The sequence below is a fragment of the Lethenteron reissneri genome, chromosome 45, assembly GCF_015708825.2.
Source record: "Lethenteron reissneri isolate LAM-NWPU_2019-01 chromosome 45, ASM1570882v1, whole genome shotgun sequence".
Classification (NCBI taxonomy): Eukaryota; Metazoa; Chordata; class Hyperoartia; order Petromyzontiformes; family Petromyzontidae; genus Lethenteron; species Lethenteron reissneri.
The window spans coordinates 2,325,147-2,337,990 of record NC_083823.1 but is presented as its reverse complement, the minus strand read 5'-3'; the positions used below and the strand labels follow the sequence as shown (position 1 = coordinate 2,337,990).

The 12,844-nt window shown below is 53.0% G+C and overlaps 1 protein-coding gene across 2 annotated transcripts in view; it reads left to right on the top strand.

The window, feature by feature from the left end:
- LOC133353785 (sodium/hydrogen exchanger 9-like) overlaps window positions 1–12,844 on the top strand; it is a 51,367-nt gene that overhangs the window by 32,883 nt on the left and 5,640 nt on the right. For both annotated transcript variants that reach the window (XM_061570184.1, XM_061570185.1), the window contains exons 5-12: window positions 6,375–6,490; window positions 7,218–7,323; window positions 8,024–8,167; window positions 9,008–9,111; window positions 9,806–9,894; window positions 10,457–10,570; window positions 11,409–11,520; window positions 11,948–12,101. In XM_061570184.1, coding sequence (XP_061426168.1) covers window positions 6,375–6,490; window positions 7,218–7,323; window positions 8,024–8,167; window positions 9,008–9,111; window positions 9,806–9,894; window positions 10,457–10,570; window positions 11,409–11,520; window positions 11,948–12,101 — 939 coding nt within the window. The remainder of the gene's footprint in view (window positions 1–6,374; window positions 6,491–7,217; window positions 7,324–8,023; window positions 8,168–9,007; window positions 9,112–9,805; window positions 9,895–10,456; window positions 10,571–11,408; window positions 11,521–11,947; window positions 12,102–12,844) is intronic.

The following is a 12,844-nucleotide window of genomic DNA, read 5'->3' as shown; positions in this document are numbered from 1 at the left end:
GCGTGTTGATTATTAATGTGGAGGGAAAAACCTGGAGGAGCCGGAGAAAAATCCACGTGACCACGGGGAGAGAGAGAGACATACACACTCCAAATATACAGCAGCAGGCGTCAGGCTCGGGATCGAACCCACTACATATTGTTGTCCTTCCCCACACCTCCGATTAGCGCGGTTGGCTACGTATGGTGTGAAAGAAGTTCAAAATACATACATACTACCTCCTGCATACCAGGCGAGGGAGTAAACACCTCGCCACTGTGGCGGCCTCAAGCTATCACTCGCCGCTGACGTGAGCCATGGATGGGACTCGGGTCGCCGGCCTTGTGACCGCGGCTCGCTGTACCACCGCTCGCGTCTCACCGAATCCCTGCGATTGACGTGACCGATCTGCTGGATGCCCAGAGTCTGTGTGGCGTGGGGCGGTGATTTGGAAAGGTGACACGCGGTGGGCTTGGAATCAATTATACATCGGCCGTGTCGGGTGCCGCGGTGGCAAGGCAGCCGCGGCGCAGAAGGCAAAAAAATCGTCGCGTGGCCCGGAGTTGCGGGGCGATTCCCCGCGCGCTCAAACTTCCGCACCACCCCCGCTCGCTTCAGTCGCGTCTCGACGACCCAATACCGCCGGAAGAAACGTTTCGAAGTTTACTGAAGCGAAAGGATTTTTTTCTATTTTCGGTCGATGGCTTTAGGCGCCACGGTGGTGAGATCTTAACGACCCCGCCTAGTATGCAGGAGCTCGTGGGTTCAACCCCGACCGTGACGCCTGTTGTACATTTGGAGTTTGCGCGTCTCTCTCCGCGTGGTCGCGTGGCTTTTTGAGTCCACGAAGTGAACGGCGCTCTGTCTCGGAGGTTATCAAACGGATTTTGAAAATGGAGGCGTAAATATGCGGCGCTTTGATTAACGCCACTAAATGACCGCACACACACAAGGAGATTGACTCAACTGTCGCGGTGCTGCAATCAGCTTAAACGTGCATTTTTTTCAAATCCCAAAACCGTATCGCTGTTTTCGGGGCAAGTAAAAGCTGTTCATATTTAAACGTATAAATAAAGAATAAACATCGAGCTCTCCTTCATGCAGTGAGACCCCTGGACGTGGAGACGCACGAAGGAGACCGAACGTTCCGCATCAAACCCCTTCGCTCTTGAGAGAGACAGAGTTCACTTCCCTGCTCGGAGTTCAAACCCAAACCACCATCCCCCCCTCCTCCCACCCCACGGCAGGGGGTCGGCAACCCGCGGCTCCGGGCCTGCGGTGCGCCTCTTTGAGGGCTGCTTCGCGATGTTTGTTTATGAAGGAACCGCCAGCGTCCCGTGATGCACCACATGAATTGCGGCGCTTGAGATATCGAGGTTTAATTTTTTTTTACCGAATTCCAAAAAAAGTCTCCTCTTGTTATATTGGTTGGCGACCCCCCTGTCCTACAGGGATGATTACCGCTTCTGAAGGCCAGGAAACCGGTATTTTGTTCCCAGTGGAGCCTTATTTAGGAAGGGGTCGCCATTCCTATGCTTTACCCCACCACTCGTGACCGGCCTGTAGACTCACCTGCGACGAACGCCAAAAAAAACCTGGCCCATGATTTCGTTTTTGTTTCAAACGCCGCGCCAAGAAGTGGAATCGGGCCGGCCATCTCTGGATCGCAAGTCCAGTGCGCTACCCATTAAACCACCATGGCAGCTGCCTTCGACAATTCTCTGTTAAATACTGGAGAACGTTTCCTTCACTGCTCTAAGTTATCTTCCATTTTAACAACACTACCCAAAAGGTCGATAAAGCAAAGCACCGCTTTGTGGGAATGACAGCAGCGGCTTGTCCCGCGGAGAGACTCAAGGTGTGCATTGCGTAGGAGGCACGCTACGAATGATAATGCACCTAATAATTTACGAACTTGACCTCGCAGTAGGAACGTGGAATTTCCACCGCTGGCTCGCAGGCCGTCGACACGATGCCGAGTGCCGTTCAGCAGCCCGACAGCGCAAGGGGGGACTTTGATGATTTAATATTTATTTTTTATGAACACTGCTGCCGGAAATTTTTAGTTCCAAACGGAAGAGCTCGTGCCACCCCCGCACACGAACTTGCCCGAGGCGTCGCTCGCCACGTCGTCGTTACTACTTTCGGAGAATTTTTCCGTCGCTCGTGTGCGCTCGCCCACGTTGGCTCCCCCACCCCCAAGGGCGTTTTTTTTTTTACGTCGCCACTGTGGTAGCGGCTCCTTCACGAAAAGGGAAGCGAAAGAGAAGATGGAGAGGGCCTGAGGGCCATTGGCATGTTCGCCCTGTGCAGGAACAGCAACGCCCATCTTCACTTTCATTTCAGTGCCTCTTTCACCGGTGATGCAATGGTAAGCACGCCGTGCCGTAAACTCGGCAACCTCGGTTCGACTCCTGGCCATGGCTCACATCAGTGGCGAGTAATATCTGTTTCCGATATGGCCAGATCTCCGAAGCTAAGCAGGGTTTAAGCCTGGATAGTGCTTGGATGAGCGACCTTAATGCCCATTCTAGACTACTTGGAGCCTACATTATCACACCATGGCTCCATCCCTCCACGGTCCATCAACCCAGCCACCAAGTCCCTGGATTTACACCCATGTCATTTACATGAATGCAACAACCGCCGACAATGACATTGTATTTCGATTTAAAGCTTTCGTGACTGCAGGGATTCATCTTCTTGGTTCTTTCGGTAAAGTCACGTAGAATGGAAATAATAAAATAATAAAAATAAAAACATAATAAAATAATTCTCACGACGTTTCGGCCACAACACAAGCAGCCGTCCTCAGGTGAAGAACAGGTCTGTCGATAAGACATTTCCATTCTACATGACTTTACCGAAAGAACCAACAAAATGACATTGTATCGACTAATATTGCAGACGTTGAATAATCTTGAATGTAGGAAACACGACAGTCTACAGCACCTTGTCAATCCACTGCTGGATGAAGGCCTCCGCTACGCCGCGTCAGTCACTGAGGTTGTATGGCCTTACTTCCCCACGCTGGTCAGTGCGGGTTAGTGCAGTGTAGAAAGGGGGTGATGTCAGCCGTGGCTGCATATCGAACTCAGGTTGCCTGGTTCGTAGTGCAGCGGGGCTGACAAAAAAACATTTTTAACCGTGGTCGCGTTTCACAATTTCTTGATTATTTTTTCGCGTGTGTTCTCCGTCGCTGTTGTAAATGATGGGAAGCAGATTCTTATTTTTTTGGCTCCCATTTTGTGTGAGCAAAACAGCGCCGCCCGTTCGAGGTGCGGCCGCGAAGTGAAACAACGCAGCAACGCCGTGCAAGGCGACAATATGCAGAAACCCGTTGGCAGGAGGAGCCAGTCGCCCAGCTTTTAGGAATCGCTCGGTTCCAAGAATACTCTTGAAATGTTCGACGAGGTTATAACGATTGAATCCATCAAAACGGAGCTCCCCCCCCCCCACATCACTTTCGGGAAATTGCACAGATTGATCTTTGACGCGTTTTACCCTTCAAATTATTGACGCGCGGTGATGGAGCGTGCGTGAAATGCTTGGGCGATCGCGGCGTCGGGCACGCCGCCGCCACCGCCGCCGCCACTTAGGTCTGAAAGCAAACATGGGCAGATCTCCCTGCTGCTGCTGCTGCGTCCCATGAGTCCATCATCAGCCGATTGGATTTCGAGACCGATATCATCAAGCGGCATTTGTGTAAGCGAGCAAACCCTGCACCGGTTTCAACCTTCCGGGTCTCATCAGCAGAGTCAGGCTTAAATTTCGATTTAAAGCTTTCGTGACTGCAGGGATTCATCTTCTTGGTTCTTTCGGTAAAGTCACGTTGAAGGGAAACAATAAAATAATAAAACATAATAAAATACAATTCTCACGACGTTTTGGCCACAACGCAATGAGGACGGCTGCTTGCGTTGTGGCCGAAACGTCGTGAGAATTATTTATTATGTTTTATTTTTATTATTTCCCTTCTACGTGATTTTACCGAAAGAACAAAGAAGAAGAGTCAGGATTGTTAAATCATAATTTAGATGTATACGACGCCCTTGAGCAATGGATCACAGAGCGCCATGCGTGTAAAGGAGGACAGCAAGTGAGACGTGACCGAGGAGAGAAAGACTAACCAGGCGACATGAAGAGCCAGAGAGAGAGAGAGAGTGATGGACGTTGTAAACAGCTGGTGGGGTCTTTGGCGGCGACTTAGGAGGTCTCCAATGGACTGCGAGTCCCTGACCTCATAGGGCAGGGAATTCCGGAGCCGGGGCGTCGTGCGGACAAAAGTCTGGTGGGCACCCCGGGGTCGGAGCCGGGTAGCGCGCGGCGGGTGGATGGATCTCAGCGAATCTCGGTGGAGGGAGTGCGAGGCCGGATCAGCTCGTGGACGTGTGTTTGACGAGCGAGCCCGTTTCGAGCCTAGAGCACCGGTAGGAAAATCTTGAACTCGGCGGGGGTTTGAACCGGGAGTCGACGCAGAGAGACCGCGAGCAGTGGCGTGAGAGACGGTGCGATTGAAGGACATGGCGGGCGCGTTTCGGACGGGCCGCAGGCTACTCGGGAGGTCAATTTAGGGCTCTTGACAGTAAGGCGTCGCAACGGTCAATAGTCAGATGCCATGGCCGGATGTTATCGGCAAGAGCGCTCCATGTAAATGATGGGGCCCCGTCCGATGCACGAAGCAGTGCCGTGTAAAATTCCACATACGTCCGTAGATTCGTCATCATTATCATCAGCAGCATCATCATCAGCCGTGGTCAATCCACTGCTGGATGGAAGCCTCCCCCAAGCTCGCGTCACCTCCCGCGATCCTGCAATGAGATCGTGCACCCAGCACCTGCACCCGGAACCCGTTTCATCGCTCCATCTCCCCGGCGGATGGCCTCTTTGAGACGCATTTCCCGTCCTTGGCTGTCGCTCTATTCGTGTTTTTTTTTGTTGGATGTCGTCCATCGCCCTTTCGAGCAATGACGCGTCTCTTCCCACGCCCCGCTTTCTTTCCTTAATTAGTCGGGTGGTGATGTCACTAGCCTGTGCGTGTGTGCGTCTTCTCTCATCCCATGTGTTCATCTTTCTGCCAACTCTGTCTGTAATTCGTAGAATGCGTTTCTCCCTGCCTCTCCGTTGCACGCTTTTCAATTTTCGTTCCGGATTCGACGCGAGTGACCGTGGCGCTTTTGAGCCATGCGTCATAGCAGGCGGTGGCAGGCACCGGCAAAAAAAAAATTTGCATTTCTTCTTTAGATAAAAGTTTAAGAAATAAAGACAACGTTCGCTCTTTAGTTGACGTGGCATCTTATTTTATAATATCACTGTGAATACAAATTAGTTTGTTTAAGGACGGCATTTGTGATTATTGGAGGGTTTGTCTGTTACTCAATAGCTACTATTCTTGTAACTATTCATATGCCGATTTAAAAAAAAAATTATTTTCTTAGGAAACATAAAAAAAAACATTTGGGTAAAATGTAGACTCCATCTCTTACTCTCTTTATGGTCTCTCCATGCAATATTATTGATATGCTATGAAGAACGGCCATTGTCTACATCACATTACTACTATAATGAGCCAATAATGTCTTGTTTGTGTGTAACGCGCGTGACGTCACTCCACATTCCGCACCCCCCCCCCTAATTAATATTCATGAGCGATTGGATTTTTACACTCACGCAGAAGGTCGAGCGGAAATAAAAAATAATTTTACGCAAGTTCTCTTTAAGTTTCACGTTTCTTTATTGAAAGTAAATCTAATAAGTAATTCTACGCAGCAACAAAGTGCATTTGGTGTCTTTATTTATTTCTTCAGCACTTGAGACAAAAGGTTAGTCTAATTTATGGTTCTACATTATGGTAAAATAGACATTTTTACGTGTGATCGATTTTCAATTTATTTCAACCCCAGCGACCGAAAGCAGAAGAGAATAAATTATCAGAGCAGTGAATTTGAACAAATTGAAGGTCAGTTATATACAGAAATCCACGTGACCACGGGGAGAACATGCAAACTTCAAATATACAGGCGTCAGGGGTCGGGATTGAACCCATGATCCTGTATACCAGGCAAAGTAGTTAACATCTCACCACCTTGGCGCCCCGATGCTAGTGACCCGGTGCTTTCAAAGGCAAGGTAGGTGGGTCACGTCAGCATTTGTTTTTACTCTCCAACCCCACAAGGCTACGAGGTGGTCAGGATATGGCCCTACAGCAATTTCTATCCGTCCCCAAATCACAGCTCGTTGATGTTTTGAGACAATTTTGTCAGAACGTTCGCATTAAACCAGGGTTTCCTCTGGCTGGGAGCAAGCGATGTGTACGTGACCCCTACATGACCCCCGTGTGACCCCTACGTGACCCCCGCGTGACCCCCGCATGCCGCTCCTCTGTGACTCTCCAGGCTCATCGTCTACGGCTTCACGCAGATCCTCGTCGCCATGGGGCAGCAACGCAGCAGCGGATTCTACTTCAACGACTGCCTCTTCTTCGGCGCCATCGTGTCTGCCACTGACCCAGGTGGCGCCACCCCCGCGACCCGAGCACAGGGCCTGACCCCTTTCCCTCTCGGCCTGCGCCTAACGCAAGCGCTAACTCGCTCTCTCAAACCATAACCCTGGCCCTCCCTATGACCCTAACGCAAGACCTGACCCTCGCTCTCACCTTGACCCTGACCCAAGTCCAAACCTTCGTTCTCTCCCAAACCCTGACCCGAATACAATGCGCTGGCCCCCACTCCCTGCCTCAAGTCCTTCCTTCAGCGTGCTGCTGGAGGTAGGGAGGGAGTGCCTCTCTCTGTGTGAGTGTCGCCCGTGTCTCTCTGGTGCCACCTGGTGTCGTCACGTGGGGTCGCCACGTGGTGTCGCCACAGCGGCAACGTTGGAAGTCTGGTGCGGATGACCGCGTGTGTGCGTGCCTGTGGGGAGCGGTGGTGTAGCGGTTAGCGCTACGCTGCGCTGCGAACCCGTGTTCGATTCCCGCTCACGGCCACCACCGGTGACGATTATCTGAACCGGTCCTGGGCCCTCCCCTAGGTCGACTCGGCCTCAAATGAGTGCCCGGTGCGGTGTGTAAACATCGCCACTTGGTAGACACAGGCGACCGGGCGATCGTTCTGGCCACCCCACCCCTTTGCACGTCGTGCCGGACTTCATAAGGTGCCACTCGCTAACATCGCTTGTCACCAGCGGTCTGTTAAGGCCACGTGGGTTGATCTTTGTCTCTGTGTGCCGTACGCCCCTGGCAGTGACCGTCCTGGCGATCTTCCAGGACCTGCGGGTGGACGTGGATCTGTACGCGCTGCTCTTCGGAGAGAGCGTCCTCAACGATGCCGTGGCCATCGTGCTCGCATCGTGAGCCTCCACACACACACGCACACGCAAAGAGAAATATACCCCGTGTAGTCCACATACGGAGGCCAACAAGGCACACGGAGGTCGGTGCGGACAGAGTTTGCTTGCGCTGAACCAATGCCGCTGGAATCGTGGACTCCTGGGAGGCCAGAAGGCCGATGGGACATGTGGAGGGCCACATTTGGGAAGGAGGTGAATCGTTCGCTTGTTCATCATCCACACCGGCGCTCGCGATTATTTCGTGTTCAACTTTAACTCGCCACCCTGCCGAGTTAACACGGTGGCGAGAAGTGAACTACCTTGCCTTGTATGCAGGTCGTGGGTTCGATACTGACCCTGACGCCTGCTGTATATTTGGAGTTTGCACGTTCTCCCCGTGGTCGTGTAGATTTTTATCTGGGGTCCTCCGGTCCCCCCCCCCCCCCCTACGTTTAGAATCAACGTCACGCATTTAGAGTATTCGGCCGATTTAAAGTTCCACGTTACGATAAGCCCACTTCGTTGAGCAATCATTTGCAGGTCGCTTCTGAAAAAGGGGCTGCGTAGCTGAGTGCAGCCTTATCTGGTGAAACCACAAATTATTTAGACAATTTTTTTGGGTTACTTTTATTGAGTTGGATAGTTCAACGGGCAACCTCACAGCTGGCTGTGTCACCTGACGTGCTGTGATGACCAGTCACCCCCCACGCCCCCCACACAGCTCCATCGCGCTGTACAGCCCCGCGTCGGGGAACCCACACTCGTTTGACGCCAGGGCCTTCTTCAGCGCCGTCGGCCACTTCGTGGGCGTCTTCAGCGGCTCTTTCGCCATGGGGGCCTCCACCGCCGTGCTCACCGCCCTCATATCCTCGTACGCGCACGTCTTGGTGCGGGCGGCGCTGTTGTCGCACGGTGCTCATCGTTCAGCCCCTATCGCCGCTCCGAGACGTCTGCAAGGCGCAGGGTGGGTGGTCCCGTTCGCCGCCGAATCTCGGGACGTCACGATCCATGGGCAGATGGCCCCGTAGGTGTCCACTGCACATTTTTGTCATTTGTTTTCCACTTTCCTCTCTTGTCTTGTCGTGCCAATGTGCTCGAGTAGTGCTACATGTCGTCGTCAAGCCGTTCCCTGTCAGGTCCTCCTCTCTTTCTCGTTCCTTACATTTTTCCGAACAACAACAACATGCTTGAAATGTTCCTGTTGTTGTCTATCCCACGTGTGTCCAAATAGTGCCATTATCCTTCTCATCACTGCCTGCATCATCAGTTTGTCTTCTTCAATGTGCAACCTTTTTCTTGCTTCTGCGTTGATCACTCTTTGGGTCCAGTTGAGATGCAGTATCCTTCTGTAGCAATACATTTCAAATACTGACCAAAAGCGGTTAGCGTTGTTTTTAAAGACATTGTACTCACCGCAGAGAACCGTAGCGACACGACCGCACTCTATGACAGCTGGCGCCAAACTGTGCCACACGCCCTCCCGCATGGCCTTGTGGGAGTCTCGGTACGTCTTCCGACCTGAAGACGTTGTTCTTCCGATCCCGTTCTGACGACGTACACAAATGGGGAAGGGTTAATCGGCGGTGACGCCAGGCCGTGAGCAACTCGACGAGGTGGCGGTAACATCCTTAACCGCGCGACCTCCGACCTCGGCCGCTGCCCCCCCACCCCCCCATCGCCCCTCCGCCCCCCGCGCATCTCACATCACCAAGTTCACGAAGCTGCGGGAGTTTGTGCTGCTTGAGACGGCGTTGTTCTTCCTGCTGTCGTGGAGCACCTTCCTGCTGGCCGAGGCCTGCGGGATGACAGGTGAGCGACCCGCACTGCACCGCCAATCAACATCAACATCATCTTGGTTCTTTCGGTAAAGTCACGTAGAATGGAAATAATAAAATAATAAAAATCAAACATAATAATACAATTCTCACGACGTTTCGGCCACAACGCAAGCAGCCGTCCTCAGGCGAAGAACAGGTCCGTCGATAAGGCAGTGACTTTACCATTATGTTTAATTGTTATTATTTTATTATTTCCATTCTACGTGACTTTACCGAAAGAACCAAGAAGATGAATCCCTGCAGTCACGAAAGCTTCAAATCGAAACATCAACATCATCATCATCGTTTGAACGCGTACAGCTTTCGCGACAGATTACTCGCCATAATATTGGTCGTGAAAGCGCTCCTGTGGCCGTCTGGAACGCTCTTCCTTCCTATATTAGGAATGCACTGTGGAGCTGTGCACTTTTCAATCTAGATTGAAAACCCACTTCTTTAGAACTGCTTCTTGTGTTTAATTGTCCTTCCCCCCGCACCTCCGATTACCACGATTGACTACGTACGGTGCGAAAGAAGTTCAACATACATACATAGATAATGGGGTGTTTTTTTGGGTTAGATTGCTTAAATCTAAATGTGCCGTAAACCCACCTCCACACGACGCAGCCGATTAGTAAGAGGTCTCCGTTGTGATCGTGGTGGTGGTGGCGGTGGCGGTGGTGCAGGGATCGTGGCGGTGCTGTTCTGCGGCATCGTGCAGGCGCACTACACCTACAACAACCTGTCGGAGGAGTCGCGGCTCAGGACCAAGCAGGTGCGGCACGGGGACACTGGGGGAGAGGAGAGAGGGGGGGGCATGGGGGGGGGCATGGGGGGGACATGGGGGGGGGCATGGGGGGGACATGGGGGGGGGCATGGGGGGGACATGGGGGGGCATGGGGGGGCATGGGGGGGCATGGGGGAGGGGGGGCATGGATGGGGGAGGGGGGGCATGGGGGAGGGGGGGCATGGATGGGGGAGGGGGGGCATGGATGGGGGAGGGGGGGCATGGGGGAGGGGGGCATGGGGGAGGGGGGCATTGCATCAAACGAGATGAGAGGGGAGAGGTGGGAAGGGCGAGTCACGGAGGGTTTTGAAGACCGCAAGTGCGATCTTGAAATCGGTCCGGGAGGGGGGGGGGGGGTGGTGGGATTGCATTGGGATCCGGTGGAAGGATCAGAGCGTTGGGGGGCGACGTGACCACGGGCGCGGGCGAGGAGTCTCAAGCAATGGAGCGTGAAGGTCCCGGCGCCAGGGTCGGGAGGCGTGGGTCCGCGCTTCACGGGGCCCCAGCTCGCGTGTCGTCGTTTCTCCTTCCCCTCCCCCGGCACGTGCAGTTCTTCGAGTTGCTCAACTTCTTGGCGGAGAGCTTCATCTTCTCGTACATGGGCCTGGCGATGTTCACGTACCAGCACCACGTCTTCAACCCGATCTTCATCGCCGGCGCCTTCGTATCCTCCGCCAAGCACCGTTCCGTTGTTGTTGTTTTTATTTTATTTTCCTTCCTGCCGCGTGAAAATGTTTCGTAGCCAGAGGCCCCCCACCCTGTCCCCTAGGGTCGCACGGTGAATCGGGGCGACCGCCTCGTGTCACGTGCTTTGGGGGGGGGGGGGGGGGGCTTCCCTGCTTCAACGTCACGGTGTCAGATGCTACACTTCCGGTTTAGTTTGAAGGCGTTCGTGGCACAGGTGACCAGGGCGCCCAGGGGTCAGAGACACGGAGCCGCTGGCATCCTAGGGGGTTTGAAATCCACTTTTCTGCCACCCATCCTAAGTCATTAAACCAGGTGCTCAGGTGTAATGAGTTGATGATCTCAGCCTGGTCAGCAATAATTGCGTTACAAAGTCGGTTTGATTCTGTCTAAATTGCAATTCTGAGCAAGAAAAAATGTTGATGCCCGTGAAAATTGTCTGCCAGTAGGGGCTGATGATTGCCATGTAAACTCCAATTGACTCATTTACGGTGTCATTTTCTTTAATTTTGGCAAGGTTGAAACATCACGCAGCACTCATTTCGAATATGAGTGAAGCAGACAGCCTAGTACTAATGATCTCGTTCTCGCAAACTGCAGTATTAACCAGGGCGACCTGCCGGATTCTAACCGCGAACCTCTGCGACAAGGGGCGAAAAGCGCGCTACCCCTCCCTGGTGTGGAATGGACACTGATTAAATCGATGATCATGAATGTGATCGCAAAGTTTTTTATCCTTGACCCAGGGTGCTCTCCTCTTCGTCCTCGACCGCACCGACCCCTCCCTCCTCCCCCCATCCCACTTGCCCCCCGTACAGCTGGGCATCTTCATCGGCCGAGCGTGCAACATCTACCCGCTCTCCTTCCTGCTGAACCTCGGCCGTCGCCACCGCATCGGCTGGAATCTGCAGCACATGATGATGTTCTCAGGTGTTGCGGGGGTCGGCTTCGTGCTACGTCGTTCACGTGGGACGGGGGGGGAGGGTGGGCGGGGTACGTGCGGTGACACGGCCTGGGTGGGAGGGTCACGCTCGTCCACCCAGGAAAGTGATCGCCGAGTCTCAGGGAGTTTTTACAGTCGGCGGGGAGAGCCGGGGCGGGGGGGTGGCGTGGGGTAGGTCAAGATGCCGAACCTCCGATAATTAGCGCGGTTGGCCACGTACGGGGCGAAAGCAGTTCCACATACACACGTACAACATTCATGTACATACTAACAACACGCGGTACAACCGCAACAACGCACGTCCGGAGGGCTGCACCGCACGCCTCGGTGTTACCGCCGTTGCTGTTGTTTACCTCGTCGTTGTCGTCGTTGTTTACATTGTTGTTGTTGTTGTTGTCGACGTGCCACCCCCAGGCCTGCGTGGGGCCATCGCGTTCGCTCTGGCCATCAGGAACACCTCGCTGCCCGCCCAGCAGACCATGCTCACCACCACGCTCTTCATCGTCTTCTTCACCGTCTGGTTCTTTGGCGGAGGCACCACTCAGATGCTCACGTGGCTCAACATACGGTGAGGGAGGGCTCGATGAGACGCCATTCTTGTCACTGCTCTCACTGTTACGGTCGTTAAATGTGGCCAGATCGTGACGCAGCGGCCCAACCGAAGTAAGAAAATTGCTAATCTTAATATTCAATCTAGATCTTAAGTTTTCGTGACTGCAGTGATCCATACGCTTTAGTTCTTTCGGTAAAGTCACGTAGGTATAAAATGAAATATATAAAAAAATTATTAGAATCTTAATATTGGCGACGAAAACGGTATACGTTTTTAGTTGATGCAAAAACTTTTTAATGATAGTATCATCATCAGCAGTAGCAACAGCAGCAGCAGCAACTGCCTTCAGTGTATGTATGTTGAACTTCCTTTGTACCGTACGTATCCACCCAACAAGCTAAACACGAAACAGTTCCAAAGAAATGAATTTTCAATCTAGATGATGATTTAAAAGTAGATAGCTCCAGTGGCTTCCTAATATCGGAAGGAAGAGCGTTCCAGACGGCCGCAGAAGCGCTTCTGAAAGCGCCGTGCGATGCGGTGACCGTCTTTGTCAAGAGCCGCTGTTGCGAGGATGAGCGGAGTTCACGTGACAGTTTATGTTCCTCGACGAGACCAGAGAAAACAAGAAACGGAGCGCGCGGATACGGGAACGTCCGCAAGCATCGACTGCTAGGGAAAGCAAGCTGGGTAGGACGCGTCACGGCTAAGAGGGACGGTGTCCGGTGGTCGAGACTGATGATAGAATGCCAGCCAAA